Source organism: Talaromyces atroroseus, assembly GCF_001907595.1.
Source record: "Talaromyces atroroseus strain IBT 11181 chromosome Unknown scaffold_13, whole genome shotgun sequence".
Classification (NCBI taxonomy): domain Eukaryota; kingdom Fungi; phylum Ascomycota; class Eurotiomycetes; order Eurotiales; family Trichocomaceae; genus Talaromyces; species Talaromyces atroroseus.
Genome location: NW_017971445.1, coordinates 695,773 through 713,231, shown reverse-complemented (window position 1 = coordinate 713,231; position 17,459 = coordinate 695,773). Strand labels below are relative to the sequence as shown.

The 17,459-nt window shown below is 48.7% G+C and overlaps 6 protein-coding genes across 6 annotated transcripts; 1 reads left to right on the top strand and 5 right to left on the bottom strand.

Moving 5' to 3' along the window:
* Positions 1–2,833: 2,833 nt before the first annotated feature.
* Positions 2,834–4,879, top strand: UA08_08284 (hypothetical protein; the record flags this gene model as incomplete). Its single annotated transcript, XM_020263190.1, has 2 exons — positions 2,834–3,395; positions 3,501–4,879. 2 exons carry the CDS (start codon positions 2,834–2,836, stop codon positions 4,877–4,879), a joined length of 1,941 nt encoding a protein of 646 aa, XP_020116665.1.
* Positions 4,880–6,298: 1,419 nt separating this feature from the next.
* On the bottom strand, positions 6,299–7,571 carry UA08_08283 (hypothetical protein; the record flags this gene model as incomplete). The annotated part of the gene is made up of 3 exons (XM_020263189.1): positions 6,299–7,136; positions 7,215–7,353; positions 7,496–7,571. The coding sequence occupies 3 exons, from the start codon at positions 7,569–7,571 to the stop codon at positions 6,299–6,301; spliced, it is 1,053 nt and encodes a 350-aa protein (XP_020116664.1).
* A 522-nt stretch (positions 7,572–8,093) lies between these two features.
* Positions 8,094–8,741, bottom strand: UA08_08282 (Diphthamide biosynthesis protein 4; the record flags this gene model as incomplete). Its single annotated transcript, XM_020263188.1, has 1 exon — positions 8,094–8,741. One exon carries the CDS (start codon positions 8,739–8,741, stop codon positions 8,094–8,096), a length of 648 nt encoding a protein of 215 aa, XP_020116663.1.
* A 531-nt stretch (positions 8,742–9,272) lies between these two features.
* Positions 9,273–10,478, bottom strand: UA08_08281 (Cytochrome c peroxidase, mitochondrial; the record flags this gene model as incomplete). Its single annotated transcript, XM_020263187.1, has 3 exons — positions 9,273–9,853; positions 9,913–10,069; positions 10,131–10,478. 3 exons carry the CDS (start codon positions 10,476–10,478, stop codon positions 9,273–9,275), a joined length of 1,086 nt encoding a protein of 361 aa, XP_020116662.1.
* Positions 10,479–11,693: 1,215 nt separating this feature from the next.
* UA08_08280 (Pre-mRNA-splicing ATP-dependent RNA helicase prp28) lies at positions 11,694–14,353 on the bottom strand (the record flags this gene model as incomplete). Its single annotated transcript, XM_020263186.1, has 3 exons — positions 11,694–11,853; positions 11,956–13,949; positions 14,027–14,353. 3 exons carry the CDS (start codon positions 14,351–14,353, stop codon positions 11,694–11,696), a joined length of 2,481 nt encoding a protein of 826 aa, XP_020116784.1.
* Positions 14,354–14,940: 587 nt separating this feature from the next.
* On the bottom strand, positions 14,941–17,424 carry UA08_08279 (Pre-mRNA-processing factor 39; the record flags this gene model as incomplete). Its single annotated transcript, XM_020263185.1, has 5 exons — positions 14,941–14,967; positions 15,031–16,390; positions 16,896–16,999; positions 17,064–17,279; positions 17,356–17,424. 5 exons carry the CDS (start codon positions 17,422–17,424, stop codon positions 14,941–14,943), a joined length of 1,776 nt encoding a protein of 591 aa, XP_020116661.1.
* Positions 17,425–17,459: the final 35 nt, after the last annotated feature.

The following is a 17,459-nucleotide window of genomic DNA, read 5'->3' as shown; positions in this document are numbered from 1 at the left end:
GTAAGTGACAGGCTCATATGATAACATCCGAGGCGTACAAAAATAAATATCCAGCCAGGCCTTGTACGCTCGGAGGCAAGCAACCTACCGTTGAAATCTTGAGTCTTGACACATGATAGGCACGCCACCCTTGACTGACCTATCACTTCTGATCAAAGGACAAACGCGCTATCATTGATTCATTCGTAATCGATAAACACTTGTTTTTTTTGTTTTTTTTTTTGTTTTTTTTGCCCTCGGCGGGCCGAGACTTTTCATGAATGAATTAATTCATTGGACTCCGGCTACCATGCCAAACACACATACACTTCCCTTGCATTAATCTGCATGTATGTCTAGCACCACTACGTCGTACTCCGTAAACCAGCGCTGTGGTATACGTCAGGATAGGTATAAGACAAGAGGATTGGGTTGCAAGGCCGGCCAATGGATTTTGATTGTTCCTGCATTCTGTAATACGGGCGGCTACGCAAGGTGCAGTCACAACTCCTGTCGTTAGTCTGGCTGTCGTTTCAGTCCAGAGCCCATGGTCCATACTCATGGCTCCGTAGAAGCTCAAGGGATGGAATAAATTACTTCTTCCTCCCTTCTAGAACGTCGGGGATGAACATGGATATGGAATAAGAATCAATAGTAAGGGAACTATAGAGCCGTTGTCTGACCCGTTCTATATTTACTTTTGGCTATATTATAATATAATAATTTATTTGAAATATGGCTATTTCAAATACGGAGAGTTTTAATATCTGACGGCGGACGGGCCAATGGGTGGCGACGGAATTGGCCGTGTCTGTTATCTTAGTTATAACGAAGTTAACACGCACTGTACTCTGTCGGCCAATTGGCAATGGCCAGTAGTTGCAACTTAATAGTAGTAGTATGGCAAAAAATTCGCAAAAGCCAACCAGAGCATATTGTTATTTATTACACCATACTACCGTAATAGTACTAGGCCGTGACGGAACGGTACCATGGGGGCGTACCCGCACTAGCCCGATCGGGAAGCTGCCGCGGGCTGATCACACTGTGGCCGCGGGCTGTGATTGGCCAGGCTGCTCGACATGTTGGACTGTGCAGTGTGCTTTGTTGACTGCACAAGTCCAACCAACCATGGCTGATGTGTGCACAGTCTTTAATGCAAGGCGAGTCGAGCATGTCTCACCATACGTCACCCATAGGCAGGTTGTTTTTGGCGGGACTTGCGGGGGATTCTTTTTTTTTTCTTTCTTATTACTTTTTATTATTTTTCATTTATGTCTTATATTTCTGTTATTTTTAGTCTGCCAGTATTTCCACATGGCAGGCAAGATGTGCATCCAGTGTTTAGTATTGATTATTTTAGTATTATTGCAAATAAGAATTTAAGTCCTGGTGCTGTTGGATGAACCAACTGATACAGAATGCATAGTAGAATAAAATAGAAAATAAAATAAAAATAAAATAAAATAAAATAAATCAATAAAAATGGGCCCGCTCAGGCACAGCCCGGTGGAGTGGAGTTCTGCTGTCTCGGCCTGTTCGGGTTAGCTGCATCAGTCCCGGGCGTCTGGCCTCTCGGCGCGAGCCCACCGCCGTAATCTACGTTCTGGTGGACTATGAAGGCAAGTTAGTCCGTTAGTTATAATGTCTGTAACAGCTCTGGCTGTGTACGCCGTGCACCGTACTCTGTCCAGTCACTGCGGTGGAGATCCATCATACACATGTATATCCCCGACAACGCAGACGAATCAGCCGACTGGAACGGCCCCGGACTGAGCAACTCATTGATGACTTTAGTGCATCAAGTGGATCACACTCGCGCCGGTGGGTGAGATATATTATTATTATCACCATCAGAGATAGCGGTATGTATCCAGTACATACGCCGTAATGCATCCATCCTGCACTAAGGTTCCTCGCCTAGGGTTTGCGGTGGGTATCCCAAAGCGTAAATACTAAAGCGTCGTCGTACTGCAGTCCAACGACAGAGGAAGACTAAACCACTCTTATTGAAAAATACACTAACTCACACTAACAGGGTCCTTATCCTATAGGCTCACGGCATGGGTCAGGCAATGCTGGCCTGATCGCCATCTTGTCCAATTTATCCACGTCCGCGTCCCGTCGCTCGCTCGCTCGCTCTCTCTCTCTCTCCCCTCTATCTCGCTCACTCTCTGTCTTATCTTATTTTTTCACCTTTTTTCTTTGCACATCGTTTCTTTTCTTAACTTTCTAATGCCTCATTTTCCCTAATTCTTTCTTCCCATTTTTATATACTTTTATTTCCCTTTTTTGATCCTCCGGCTCCCAAGCACTCCAAGAGCACGTCCCATCTAGTGGCCTTGCGCTTGACCTTGGGTCCTGTCATTCGTTTGAAAGTCTCCGTCCTCTCTTATACTAAAGTACTGCTGCTTGCGTCTATTTGAACTTGTATACCTTTTTCTTTCCCCCCTCCCCCAATATCTTCTGTCTGTCTTTTGCATTGCTCCTTGTCTCTTGCCCCTCTCGTCCATCCGTCCTTAAGCGCCCATTGTGCCGCGCGATAAATCAAGCACACATCTACGAGTCATTCAATTGCGTGTGATTTGTTTGTAAGAGAGAGAGTGAGAGAGCGAGACAGAAAGAGGGGAAGCAACAGCGCCAACATTCTTTTTTCCTATTCACTCATTCGAAGAAAAAGGACTGTGTGGTGGTGTCTATATAGTCACACCATATACGATATCATCGGCTTACACAGTTCCCCCGCCGTTCGACTACTAATAATATATCTTAATCACCTCAAGACCAAGTCTTCTCGGAGACACTACGATCGTTCAATAATACACCATCTCTGTTCCTGGCTATACGGATCACAATGGAAGCCACGTATCAAATGCCTGCCGGGTCTCTCCCGGGACAGCATGCATACTACTTCTACAATCCAGAGGCAGCCAGCCAATGCCCGCCTCATGGAACGCCATATGTCGCCCATCAGGCAGAAATGCCTGCCTTCCAAGGCCCGATGCCCGTCTACCAACATCAACAACAGCACTTCTTCGCTGCCCACGCACAGATGGGCCTCAAGAACCCCATGCACGCTGCTCACCAAATGAGTCTGACGCCGATTGCTTCTCCACAGCCCACGAGTCTGAAGCCCTCGATCATAATGCAGCAGGGTTCTCCGGCGCTGCTGCCGCTGGACACCCGCTATGTCAGCACTGATTTCTATAGCTTTCCTTCGACTCCTCCGCTGTCGTCGGCGGCGAGCAGCATCAGCAGCCCGCCGTCGACGTGCGGCATGATCCACACGCCTGTGAACGGGTCCTTTGGCCTGGAGAGTATGGAGGGCGTCAAGGAAGGCTGTGAATCCGAGGTCCACGCCGAGCTTCTTGCGAAGCCCGACTGGGGCCACTCCAATTCTCCCCCGCTCACGCCTGGTAGGTGAATGAATTTTTTTTTTCCCCTTCTTCTTCTCTCATTTCTTGGCTATGCCTGGGTTGCAGTGAGGTATACGCATAGTGTATATATGTGTATATATTTAGATATACATCTTGCTGAGAGTACGGCAGCGGCTGACCAATCACAAGTGTTTATCCACCCGCCGTCGGCGGCCGCCAGCCAAGCCGAGCTGCTCCTCTCCTGCCCATCCCTGTCGCCGTCTCCCTCGCCCGGTCCTTCCGGCCTGCTCACGCCTCACTCCGTCTCGTTCCCAGCAGAGCCCGTGAGCTCCGACTTCTGCGATCCCCGTCAGTTGACTGTCGACTGTGCCGCCACCGCTGCTCGCCAGGCTCCTGCCGACCTGCCCCCCTTGCCTACGCTGAGCTCCGTCGACGAGGACGAGCAGAAGTTGATCCTGGGCAGCGGGAATCTGACGCTCTCGTCCAATGAAGCTACGCCGACATCCTTTGCCAGCTGTGCCGAAGCCACCCTGCCCACTCTGCCCAGATTCGACTCCTTCTCCGACTTGGATTCCGACGAGGAGTTTGTGACCGGCATTGCTGCTGACTTCACCCCTTCGGCCCCCAGCACGTTCTTCCTCGGCGACAAGAGACAACGCGTGGGAGCCTACGTACTGGATGAAGACGAGTTCCTCAGCGAGCATAGTTTCGACGACCTGGATGAGGACGACGTTTTCATGCGGTCGGGCCTGCCCACTGTGATTGTCGAAGAGGTGTCACAGAGCGAGGACAACTGCAGTAGTGACTATTCTTCGGCTGCTGACATGAAGACCAAGAAGCGCAGCGGAGCTTCGTCGAGGAAGTCCGTCCAGAAGAAACTATCGACCTCCGATGACGAATCCTCCAACTCCTCGCTTGGGCACCAAGTGCCTGCTGACAGCCGGGGCAACCACGGCCAGAGCCAGAGCAGCTCGAACCAGAGCAATGGATCCGCAAACAGCGCGAAGACAGACGACTCGGCGGCAGCGACTGCTTCGGGTAAATCCGAATCTTCCTCATCGGCGCAGGCGCCAGTGAGTCGTCGCGGCCGCAAGCAGTCTTTGACTGACGACCCTTCCAAGACATTTGTGTGCACATTGTGCTCGCGCAGATTCCGTCGCCAGGAACATTTGAAGCGTCATTACCGCTCCCTTCACACGCAGGACAAGCCATTTGAGTGCAACGAGTGCGGAAAGAAATTTTCGCGTAGTGACAATCTGGCTCAACACGCTCGGACACATGGCAATGGTGCTGTGGTCATGGGCGTTTTGGATCCTAGTGAAGTCTCCACCCCGCCAACCACGGCCCAGCAGATGTATGAGGAAGATGCGGGCGTATTGGGTGCTGTGCTCTATGAAGCGGCCAATGCTGCTGCCACCCAATCCACAACGAGTGAGTCGGGGTCAAGTGTCGATTCGGATTCTCCAGAATCTGAAGATCATCGATTAAGTCTCAAGAAGCGCAAGCGAGACGAGTCTGCATAAGCCTTTGTCTGGTCTAGATTGAAATTGGCTTGAACATCTATTTAAAATATTTTCTTCGATCCGAGGCCCTTACGATGAAACGAGACCAGGAGATGCATCTTCATCTTTAGCCTCTCTATTACAGGACATCTCTCCATATAGAGAGGCACATTGTAATACACATTCGAGAACATATTTCGCTTCGAATTGTTTTCTTTTTTTTTTTTTTTATTATAGCTCTTTTCCTTTGTTGGCGCCTGGGGTTTGAGTCATCGGATCGATTCCATGGAGGCCATCATGCAGTCTCTGTGAACATTACAAATTGAGACTGGCCCATCGGCAACATCGAGTCATCAGTCATCATCAGCGTGGGCGAATAACACAGGTCGTGGAAGGGAAAATTTGTTTATCTGCTTGCTCTTTTTTATTTTTGTCTTTGGTTGGTTTCATAGAGCTTACGAAGCATCACACACAACAAAGTGATGGCCACAAAAAAAAAGGGTGCGGTTATTGGATTGATTTTCTCTCTGTTTTGTTTGTTCATGGTTGGTTCGTCATTTATTCTTTTTCATTTTCGTGTATTTACCTTTCCTGCCCCCTTTTTCCTTTCGTTTCATTTCTGTCTAACTGCCATACTTTGTTTGTAATTACTTATTCTCCCTCTTTTTTTTCCACTTCCCCCCTCACTCCTTGTGCTGGCCACAGATCTCTTGTTGTATTATTCTGCTACTGTCATTTCCTCATACCCCTTTGATCTATACTATTTGATCTCTCTGAGCATATATTATGTTATATATATATTGTCCTACTTAATCAACTACTACTGCTAGAAACAATGCACGTGAGAACTCTGAAATTCAAGTAATCCAATAATCAGCTGGCCATTGTAATATTCACCTTGGACTTGGCCACGTTTCAGTAAAGAGCAAACAGATATCCAGGGTTAGGGTTATGTTCCACCTCGACCGGAAAAACTATCGGCCCCGCAAGCCCCTTTTTTCATTCTCCTATAAATTCTTCCACCACCAGCAAAAATTTTTGATTTTTTTCTTCTTTTTTTTTTCTTCGTGCGGCGACGCAACTCTCAAAATAACATACCCGTGTTGCCTTGACAGTTTTTCTTTTCGATATTGTCTACAAGGTGTCAGTTGCGTCACAGATCAAATATAATTGCTACCGGTTCTTACTTTATTGGTTGTGAGGTCTTTATTTTGCAGCTCTGTGACCATTTGGTTTGGGATCGGACATTTCTTTTTCTTTCTTTTACCCTTCACATGGTTTATAATACTTTGTGTGTATGGCTGGGTAGATTTTTAGGTATAGATCTTTTTTTATTTAACCTATTTTTTTTTTTTTTTTTTTTTTTTTTTTGATTCAATTGTTCTTAATTGCAATGATTCTTTGATCATGGGCAATCATCGTACCTTGTAAGACTTGGAATCACTCGCCCGCCTCATCTCCAATTTTCTCCAACTTGCCCATCTCCCTCTGCTGACCCGCCTCGCCAATAACGCGTATACGATCAACACGGATCTTCTCTGCGTCGCCATCGCCATCCACAAAGAAAAGAACCATCGAATTCACCTTTTGGAATTTCACAAACCGTAGCTCCACCTTGGCCGTCCCCGTCTTGCTGTCCCAGTCCTCGGGCGCAATGCTGACTGTTTGAACGGGGTCGATATCCTCTGCCTCCTCGAAGCCGAGGATAGTCGCTCTATTGACGTAGAGACGAAGCGTCTTGGGGCGCATGGGGAGTTCGTCTTCATTCTCTCCATCTTCTTCTTCAGAATTTGTTGTCGGCGGCAGCGATGTGATGTGTAATGTATGTACTTTTAGCGTCGAGTTGAATGGGATGTACACCATGAGCTGTTCGTCGGTGTCACTCTCGACCCAGTCTTTCTGTTGTTCTTCGCCAGTCTTCTTCGTCTTCTCTTTCCCCTTGTTGTTGTTGTTGTTGTTGCCGCTGCCCGACAACGCAGATGGTTTTGATTTATCGAATAGAATCTTCGCGCTGCCCTTTTCGCTGTCCCGATTCAGCATGTCCAGGTCCTTGAGGGTTACTGTTTCGGTGACATCGACGTAGTTTCGAGGCAGCGAAGCCCCGAGCCAGGTCGTGCCACCCCCTGTGTTTCCGCTGCTCGATTCGCCTCCAGATTCGGATTCCATAGTGTTGGCCTCCGCGGCGAGCTTTTGAATGGCCTCGGACAGTCTTTTGGGGTCGGCGCCTGGGATGGTTGATACGGGTCGGCCGCGTTTGAACATTATGAACGTGGGCATACTAGTAAGAAAATCCGGTTTGTAAGGAAATTGAAGGGAAAAAAAAAAAAAAAAAAAAAAAGGGAGAGAGGGAGCTCACGATACAACGCCGTATATCCGCGCAATCTCCTGCTGCTGGTCGACGTTGACTTTGGCAAAGGTGATTTGATTAGGTCGAGACAGCTGGGTGGCCAACTGCTCGTACATGGGCGCGATGGCTTTGCATGGACCGCACCAGTCTGCGTAGACTGTATCAAGGGGGGATTAGTAAATGAAGAAGAGCCATTATCTATGATGTATAGGGCAAATGGTTCGCGCTGTTGTTGAATGCTGCTCAAAACAAGCTTGGAGGAGGGGCAAGGCTGATCGGTCAGCACTTACAGTCGGTCACGACAATAGTAGAGCTGGTCAAGAGAGAGCTGAACTGCTCTCTTGACGAGATGTGGACAAGAGACATCTTGAGATGATGCTGTTTCTTGTACACAGTGTGGTGGTGTGAATGAAAGAGATGGGCCTTTGTTGATAGACCGACTGGGAGTCATGACTGATAACTAAGTTGAGCGGAATGTTTTGTTCCCGCTCCCCACTAGGCAAATTACTAAGTGACGACATAACTAACTAGTTAATCAAACCGACTTATAGTCAGATATCCAGTTCGAGTTCATATGAGTCTATGAAATTTTATATTGCTATACTTGATCAAAATGGTATCACTGCTTGTCATGTTTCTCGTCTTTCTCGTAATGCAAAGCCGTTGTTGCATCGCCGGGATATCTTCAATATCTCGAACTTTTCTCTGAAGCGATGATCTGCATCTCTCGACGCTATTTCATATCGACATTCAACCGAGACAAATTCGCAGGTATGCCAATAGTATAAGGCGCAATGCGTGAGATATCCTGGTCGAGAGAGCATTGACGCCGGCTCTGTCTATTTAGTATGTGTATATAATAAAATCCCAAACCAACCTCATCCCGAATCAGCTTCCTTCCAAGGACTGGCTCGCAGAATCAATCTCTGCTTCTTCCTCTTCCTCTTCCTCTTCCTCTTCGCCTGCAACAGCAAACAACACCTTCATCCACAAACTGCACCCCCGACACCCAACGAGAATCTCACCATGTTGCGCCTCCGTCTCCAACTCATCCTCCGTCACGATGAAGCCCTTCTCATCCCCGCATCGACAACCGCGATACCAATATGACGATGAACCCTCGTGACCATCATCCTGATAGCCCATATCCTCAAGGTCGACAACTTCAAGGCCCGTATGGAAAGCAACCTCCCCCGCATCCTTGTCATCATTGCCAGATCTCCTTAGTATCCATTCACGGTCATATTCCGCTCGCAAAACAGGATCTGAAAGAACTTTGTAAGCATCTGTAATATCGTCGACTGTGTATACGGCGTTGGTTCTGGAAGAAGACGACGAAACTGGAGCTGCCTTCGCTGTCGCTGTACCAGCTTTGTCCGGATGGTACTTCAAGAGTGCCTTGTGGTATGCATTTTTGAGCTGCTGCTTCGAGACGACTGTGGGCGAGTTATTGTTGCTGAATGGGATATTTAGGATTTGATAGTAATTCTTATTCGTATCTTTAATGATAATCGTGGCGCGATCAGAGGAGGGCATTCTTTCGTGGTGCCGTTCGTGAACCCCTCTTTGTAGGTTTATAAAATCTCTGTGTGGTAGGAAAGGAAGGAAACAAAGAGGAAGAGAAAGCAAAGCAAAGCAAAGCAAACAGAAAAAGGTTATTGCTGTTCTCTATACGAGTCCATTGTTGTTTGACTGCGACGTTGGTGAAGACTTCGACTTTCTTCCATGCGGCAAATTTACAGTTCGGGCCCACTTTGTCACATGCAACCACAATTAATGTATGAAAGACTACGTGAATCTTCCAACGATGCATAAAGATCGTTCTTATTCAAACATATATCTCACATTAAGGAATCGCCGACATATCTAACAAGACAATTCTCAACTGAGCATAAGCCTCTAGATATCTAAATCTAGTCTAGGCAAGGTATCAGGTATCAGGTATAATAAACGCTCTCGGCCGAACTGTAAAAGCTGCATAGGATATCAAGACATATAGAAGCAATTCGGGAGAACGGGAAATGGCAAAGCGAAAAAAAAAAAAAAAAAGGACGAGCAATCAATCATCTACTCGCTGGACTTGAAGACAAAGCGTTCTTCAGTGGTGAAGGGAACACCGAGCTCCAAAAGCTTGACATAAGCATCGGAGAACTCCTGGAAGAAAACCCCGCTGTCCTTGGCGTAGCGCTCGACGTGCTTCTTGAATTCCTTGTCCTTGACCAGAGCCAAGTCAGTGGGCAGCATCATCAAGGTCTTGGTGGTGTTGTCGGTGTACTGAGCAGGGCCATTCCACTTCTTCCAGCCCCACTTCTCATCAACCAACAGGCGGAAGAACTCGTTGGTGAAAACGGTAGGGCTGAAGTCCCAGGGTCCGTCGTAACCAGAGCGGTCAGTGTGGGCACGGCCGAGGGAGTGAGCTCCGCAAAGAGCAACCATCTCGCGATCATCGAATCCCATGCGTCCGAAGATGGCACGGATGTGCTTCTGGTCCTTGGAGGCATCTGGAAGACGGCCGTCGGGGGTGCAAGCGGAAACATCACGGTCCTGTCGGCCGGGTCTCCAGGGAATGGCGGGTCCCTGCATTTCCTGGATGGCAACGACACCGGCAAGAGTCCAGAGATCACCGTAGCTGATCCAAGGGAATTTCTCTATAGCGGGCATTAGCAGGACCGTTCAAGCATTCAAAAAGCCACTTGTAGAAACTTACCCTTGACCGGCTCGAGGAAGTCACGAGCATACTTCAAACCAGCATTAGCACCGTGGTCAGACTCCGGGGCGAATCGCATGGTGGCTCCGTTGCTGCCACCAGTGCCAGTCTCCTTATCGTATGTACCGCTAGCGTGCCATGCCAATCGCACGAGGACCTGAAAAGAAAACAGTTAGCTAAACTGCGTCCAAACATCAACTACGAGGAAAGTAGCTTACTGGTCCATAGCTGCCATCGTCATAGTTGTCCTTCTCAACCAGAAGGCGAGCAATCTCGTTGTAGACGTTCTGGTAGTCTTCCTTGGCGGGAACGAAGGGGCCGGTGGCTTTGGCGCTCACGTCGCCGTTGCTGTAGAAGTAGTAGCCAGCGCCACCGGCAGCAACGAGACCGATACCCCAGTAAAGAGAGCTGTTGGACTTGCCGGCACCGGCTTCGGAAGCATAGCCTCGACGGCCAGCAGCGCGCAGGGTCTGGGCAGGAGCGGCGAAGCGGGTGCTGCGAGCCACAGGGCGGACGGGGGTTGCGCGGGCAACGGCCCGGGTGAAGGTCCTAGCAGCGGAGGCCATGATGTATACGGAGGAGAGTTGTTGAGTGAGTGAGTGGGTGGGTGAGTTGAGTGAATGAGTGAAGGAAGGAAGGAATGAGCGAATGCAGAAGATGGAGAACGGAATATAAAACAGTTGATCGGGAAACAAAATGGCACAGACGGCGGAGAAGCGCATGGAAAGAGGTTGAGTGACCAATTGCCGGGCGCCGATTGGCTGGCCGAGCGGCTGCCAGTCTGGGCCCGGCGTTTTCTGTCAGCAGGCTGGCGCACTAGCTGTTTTGGTCTTAGCCGATATCGAAGACCATTCCATCTGAATAAGCGTTAACCAACTAGTTAACTTTGTTACGTAGTTAACCAAGTATTATCATACCAACACTCACACGCTGAGGCGCTTTCTTGCCGCCTCGAGTTTTGACTTTGTTGTACCTGCCAAGCGGTTACTAAGCCAGCGGAGTCTGCCGCAGCCAATCAGAATGCCGCCCTAAAGAGCCGAGGCCTGTTCCTGGCTATACCACGGCATATCCTCCAGGAACCAGACAAGCACGCACCTTATAATGATGGACTGATTGCATGAAGCTCTTGTTGGAGAGTTCCTTTCAAGATGCTCCAAAATAACATGCCCCGGGCAACGCTCATAAAGAATAGCTTATGTGCCTAGGTCGGGACCCAAAACGGGTAAACCTTGAAAATGATTTCAGCAGACCTGATCTCACTCCAAAATAACCCTGGTACAGCAAGGATTAGGATTTGGAGAGCACCTTCCGCCATGTCTGATCAACTCAGATCAAAGGTAGTCGGTGACAACCGCATTGGGCTGGACTATTTCCGTAACGTCTTCAAGGGGGTTTGTGCGAAAGACGCCGACTTGCTCTCACTAGACAAAGCTATTGACTAGTTGGAGTGGAATCGTAGGCCACAAGCATCCATCATAAACCATACTGCTTACTCCACACTGCTTACTGTGCATACAGATAGTGGAAAGAGACTCGTATTCGACTTGTCTTCGCTGTCTTATCGCAAGAACTTCACTTGGACCTAATCAAGCCCCTGATAAAGGCAGCCCTCTCGAAGACAGCTCAAGACAAGCAGATATGGGATCTTGTAGATATCGAATTACCTATTGCCACCCAGGAAACATTATGGTATAATGCAAGCAGCAACGCCTAAATTACGGAGGTAGTGTTTATATTCATCCATATCAAGAACGTTTCTATAATACATATGATTGATATTCTCACCATCCGCCTCCCTTGCCACCGAATCCACTTGCTTCTTCAATTTTCTTGCCCATCCCACCGCCGCGAGTAGGCCTGGATTGCGCTGCTTCGTGCTTGCGAAGTTCCTCTGGCACTCGAGATATGGAGGATTTCATCAGCATTTGCTTGAGGTCGTACCTGTAGAGTATTGTTAGACACAGCAAGCAGAGAATCAAGAATTGAAAGTTGGCCCCGGGGGGGGGGGGGGGGGGGGGGGGGGGGGGGGGGTGTGAAACATACATAACATCGTTGTCTTCATTACCCAAGAAAGTAATGGCAATACCACTCTTTCCAGCACGACCAGTACGTCCAATACGATGCGTGTAGCTTTCGATATTGGTCGCCATGTTGAAGTTCACCACCAAACTGACGTCGGGGACATCGATACCACGGCCAGCCAAGTCCGTCGCAACGAGGACGTCAGTATTACCATTACGAACCGATGCCAGAGCCGCTTCACGCTGCTCCTGAGTCTTGCTACCATGCAAGGTCACGGACGAAAAGCCCATTTGCTTGATATCCTTGGCGACAGCGTCGCAGTTTCGCTTGATATTGACAAATACAATGATTGGAGGCTTGAACTGTCCGGACATGAGAATGTCGGCGAGACGCTTCTTCCTCTTGTCTTCGCCTGCAACGAACTCGACGCGCTGCTCAACTGTGTCAACGGCCTGGCCGACGTTACCAATCGTGATGATGGCGGGTCTGCGGAGATATTTTCGCGCAATTCGCTCAACTGCCGATGGCATGGTGGCTGTGTACATCATGGTCTGTCGATACCGCTTGTCTCTTCCGCCGACATGTTGGCTCATTGCTCGTGCATCCTCGGCCTCTTCTGTGTCCGGCTTCTCGTTCGAGACGGGTAGTGCATCGAGGATCTTGTTAACCGGATCTTCAAATCCAAGGTCTATCATTCGATCTGCCTCGTCCATAATGACATAGCAGCACTGTGACAGAACCAGCATTCGTCGCTCCAAGCAGTCAACGAGACGTCCGGGAGTGGCAATAATGATCTCGGCACCGTCTCGTAGACTGAATGCCTGTTCTTCTAGAGAGTGACCACCAACGATACTGACAACGTTGAAATTGAGAGGTCTAGAGAATTTCTTGGCCTCAATCTCAATCTGCTGTGCCAATTCACGAGTAGGCGCCAGGATAATAGCATAGGGCCCGTCATTTTTTCGCCATTCAAATTCGTCCAGCCGAGGTAACTCAGCAATGTAGACGAATAGCGGAAGCAAGAATGCCGCCGTCTTACCAGAGCCCGTGACAGCCACACCGATAAGGTCTCGCGCTTGCAAGGCAATTGGAATTGCTGCTCTCTGAATAGGCGTAGGATCAGTATATCCGACCTGCTGGATGAGCTCAAGCAACCTCCTGGGCAAATTGGATTCCTCCCATGAGCGCATCGGGTTGGGCACACTACCGCCCTTGGTGCTGATGTTGAAGTCTTCTTTGAAGATACGCCAGTCTCGTTCGCGCATCTGATCCAGTTTCTTTTCACTCCAGTGCTTGTCAATCGCATTCCTGCTGCTTTCCTCCTTCCGTCGTCTTTCCATCTCTAAAATTTCCCTGGCACGAGCCGAGCCTGCTTCATGGTCTCGATCCTCCAAGGCCTGAACGTATCTCCTTGTAGCATTATCTGCCGCATCTTCACCAAACCCAGCAAGTCGACCGCGTCCATAAAAGTTCGCGTGCGCCCGGTTCTGATAAAGCGGGTTGTAGTCGTTACTTGTATCCTCTTCAGCATTCCATTCAAAATTAAACTTTCTTTCCGTGGTACGCTTTCGTTTCTTCTTCGCCGAAAAGCTAGACGTCTGGTTTACACCCATATATCGCTGTCGAACCAATTCCGCCTCTGCTTCCGCCTCCGACATTCGCTTGTCGCCTCCTTTCGAGTCCCCTTTACCAAAAGCGATGCGTTTCGGAGGAGCTGGCGGCGCCATATCGTAGTCCGCATTCGGTTGCTGAGCGTTGCGCATAGCAGCAGGTCCCCTGGGAATATCCCCATCATTGCGCAACGCGCGGGGCCCTGTAGGCACAGAGGCGGCGGATCTTGAATCAATATCTGCTCTGCCATTCGGTTCATTCGCTGATGATAACGTTGTCCCATTCGGCCTTGAGCCATTGGTGCTTCGACTTTGTTGGATTTTGGCCCTGCGCTCCGTCTCGACTTCTTTGGCGCGTTTTTCCAATGCGAGTCGTTCGCGTTCGGCTTTTGAGAGAAATTTAGGCTATAAGCAAAGATTTCAGATCAGTACTTCTTACTGTGAAAAAAATATAATACAGGAACTGAAAGAGAAATACTAACCTTTGAAGCCGCCGCGTCGGCCTCTCTCTTCTTTCGCACCAGCTCTTCAACACTTAACGGCTTAGCAGTCGAAGTACCCCAGCCAGCTTTCTTCTTCTTCGCAACAGGCGCAGCACCAGCATCAACAGGAGGGGGAGGTGGCGGTAGAGCATCCTCAGGTGGTGGAGGAGGTTTTATATCGGCTGGCGGTGGAGGAGCAGCAGCATTATCATCATCCATCAGTTCTAGCGGCGGTGGCGGAGGAGCTATATCTGCTGGAGGTCCTGGAGGAGGTGTCGGAGGACGATCCAGAGGCTCGCGGCCGTCATTTGACATTATACCAGCCATTATAGACCCTGTCTGTGCCTATGCGCACACCTCTTGGATTGGTCACTGTTCTGGTAAGGATGTATTGAACTTCTAAGGTTGCTTGATATATTTTATTTTATACTAGAGCCGCCCGCGGTCACGTGACACAATTGCTAGCAAGAGCCTCAACCTGCTCAGGTGGTGACAATCTATGAATTTTTATGTACTGTCGACAGGATGTAATGGGCTTAACTGTTAGATTTTGAGTACAGCTCGAAAAATTCGATAGGTATGCTCTCCCTATCATCACTACATAGAGATTATCTAGATGCGTCCACAGAAAGTACCGCCTATTGATGAATAGAAATGAGAAAGAAGTCTTCGTTTCATATTGCAATTAAGCTGCACAATCTACTCCTTAGATGAAATGCCCACGAGTACCATTAAATACGCCATAAGGGGGAAGACATGGGAGACACTTCTCAGGATTATTCATGATAAAAGAGAGACAAAAGATAAACCCCGTAATATCATACTGCAATGTTCTACAAAAGAAGAAAATAGCCACCGCTTGGTATTGAGTTTAGCGAAGAGAGGGAAAAGTGAAGAATAATAATTAAAGACCATCAATAATGAACCGGTTGAGTCGGGACCTGCACGGAAAAGTATTCATCAGGTTATATAGTCTGGGATCAGCAAAAACTTGTTGCACTTACACCTCCATTAGCCACGGCCGGTTGTTGCAGTTGCTGCTGTTGATAGTAAGCATAAGCAGCCGCTGCAGGATCTGGGGTTGGAACAGGTTGAGGAGTACTCTGAACCGCTTTTGCGGCCTCCTTATTCTTGTTTGTAGGTGAGACGGAAGCTGGGCCATGGACTTCACGGTCCAACATGATGTATTCTTTGGCTGCGGTTTTGGATCCTCGCTCAAGCAAATAAACCATGTAGCTTTGAACAAGCTCTTTCACCGCCTCCGCAGGCAATGTGCTCTTGTGCCGAAGATCGTCAACTACCTTCTTGATGCGTTCATGCTGAGCACCTTCGGTATCTGGAGTGGTGGGTTGCTCGAGTTCAAATAGAAGATACCTTGTCCAGAAGGGGCGGCTATCCAAAAAGCTCTGCTGATTCTCCTGGAATACCTGTCTGGCCTCGTCAGAGGAGCCTTTAACCCTCCAAATCAATATAGCCCATTCGGCAACAAGAGCAGCTTTAGTAGCCGCATCGCAGCCAGGTGCTTCGATGTGGCTCTTGTACACTTGGATAGCGTCCTCAAGAGTGCCGTGGCGACGAGATATATTGGCCAGGGACACAATGGTCTCGACATGATTTGGAAGCACGAAGAGTATAGCTTGGTGGATATCTTTGGCAATGTCAATACGCTCGGACATCTCTTCAAAGTAGGCGTAGTGCAAGCGCACAGTGGGATGAGCAATGGGCACAAAAATCGTGCTTGCCCTTTGGTATATATTTCGGACTTCTTCCTCTTTGTCAGGTTGCGCCGACATCCATCTGGCATAGCGTAGCCAGAACTCATCGTAGTGAGCGCATGTGACGAGGCATCGCTCGTACAGGAAAGTGATTCGAGCATAGGAGCCCTCAACTTCCTCAAAATCAAGGTATCGTTTCCAGTTAGCAAGTTGCCCTTCGTCTAACTCGGTCACATGGAAGTATGGGCGCTTGATCTCAGATTCATACGTCCAACGCTTGGTTGTTTCAGTCTGGGTCCTGGAGAAAATTTCCAGATGATACGTATCCAAGCGCAACCGAAGCTCTTGTTCATACTCTGCCTCGGATTTGGCACCCGGGGGGATTTGGACAGACGCAGATTCAATTTCAGACCGGTACTGAGAAATAATTTCAGGCGGGGCTAGCTCATTCACTGGCCGACTTTGCGCAAGTTGGCGGTACCGCTCAAAATAACGAGCATACTGATGCATGGGGATATGAATCACGCGTCCCAAAATGCCAAAAATCTTGTCAAAGGCATCGAGGCGTTCTTCAAACTCAACGTATTTGTCCCAAAAAGGATGGGCGAGAAAGTCCAATCCTACGCAGTTGGCACCCCTGTCAAATAACCTGTTCAGTGCTTCGTTAGCCATCCGGTAGATAAGGAGAGGGAGATGCAAAAAAAAAAAGGAGAGCGAGGATGTCAAACATGAAGAGTTTGTTATGTTGCGAATTGGGTCCAAATGCGATGCATGGAGAAAAAAAAGAACATAATCATCTCCAACCGTTCAGGGTCTGAACGAGCCTCGAGAGCACAAAGGGCAAGCAGGTGATGGATTTTTTTGTGGTTGGATTATCTGTATTGATTGAGATGCTCCTTAGGGGGAAGAGGATTGCCTGAATAAATTTATGGGTGAGAAGAAAATCCCAGTGACCTGGCTGCAGGCGAACGATCTCACCCGTCTATCTCATCAAGAACAACCAAATTTTTCCACTTTGTAAAAAAAAGTAATCACAGTGTGTGATATTGGCAAAACCCGAGTCTTCGAAAGAACCGTGCTGCGTTGGTAACGTTCTAAGGGAAAGAGGAGGGGAGGGAGGGGGAGAAACAATTTCAGTCTTTAGCTATACTTACTCTCGAATGACATCCGAGTCATGATTCGTTTCGACTTTGAAAGCGCAATAGTTTGCCCACAAGTCGACCGAGGTGGGAATGCTTGCAACGCCACGTTCGTAGACCTATTGAATGGTGGATGTTATGAGCGCGTTTTAAAATCCTCATACGGCCATCGACCTCACTTACCATTTCTGCAGCTTCCGTACCGGCGATCGAGAACTCAAGGTCGGCATATTTCTTCCAGTATCCGAAAAGCAAAGGAAACTTGGCAAGGAATCGATCGTAAGCATTTCGGACGGTGGTGATTGCCTGGGGATTGGAGTTTCGATTGATTCCACCTTCGAGAGCTTCTGCGCCGCGAACCAACTTCTCCCAGGATTCGAAATTGTCCGGATCTTCAGCCTGTAGTAGAGCAAATTTGGTTAGAGGCCAGCTGCAATGGAATATGAATTCTTGAACGTCAAGCAAGAATGCCTACCAGCTCGGCCTCAAGTTTCCTTAGCTCGGCATTTTCTTCCTCTGAACCGCCAAAAGAGTAGTCGGCCATTGTTGCGAGGACTCCACTGGGCCAGCAGAAGGTTA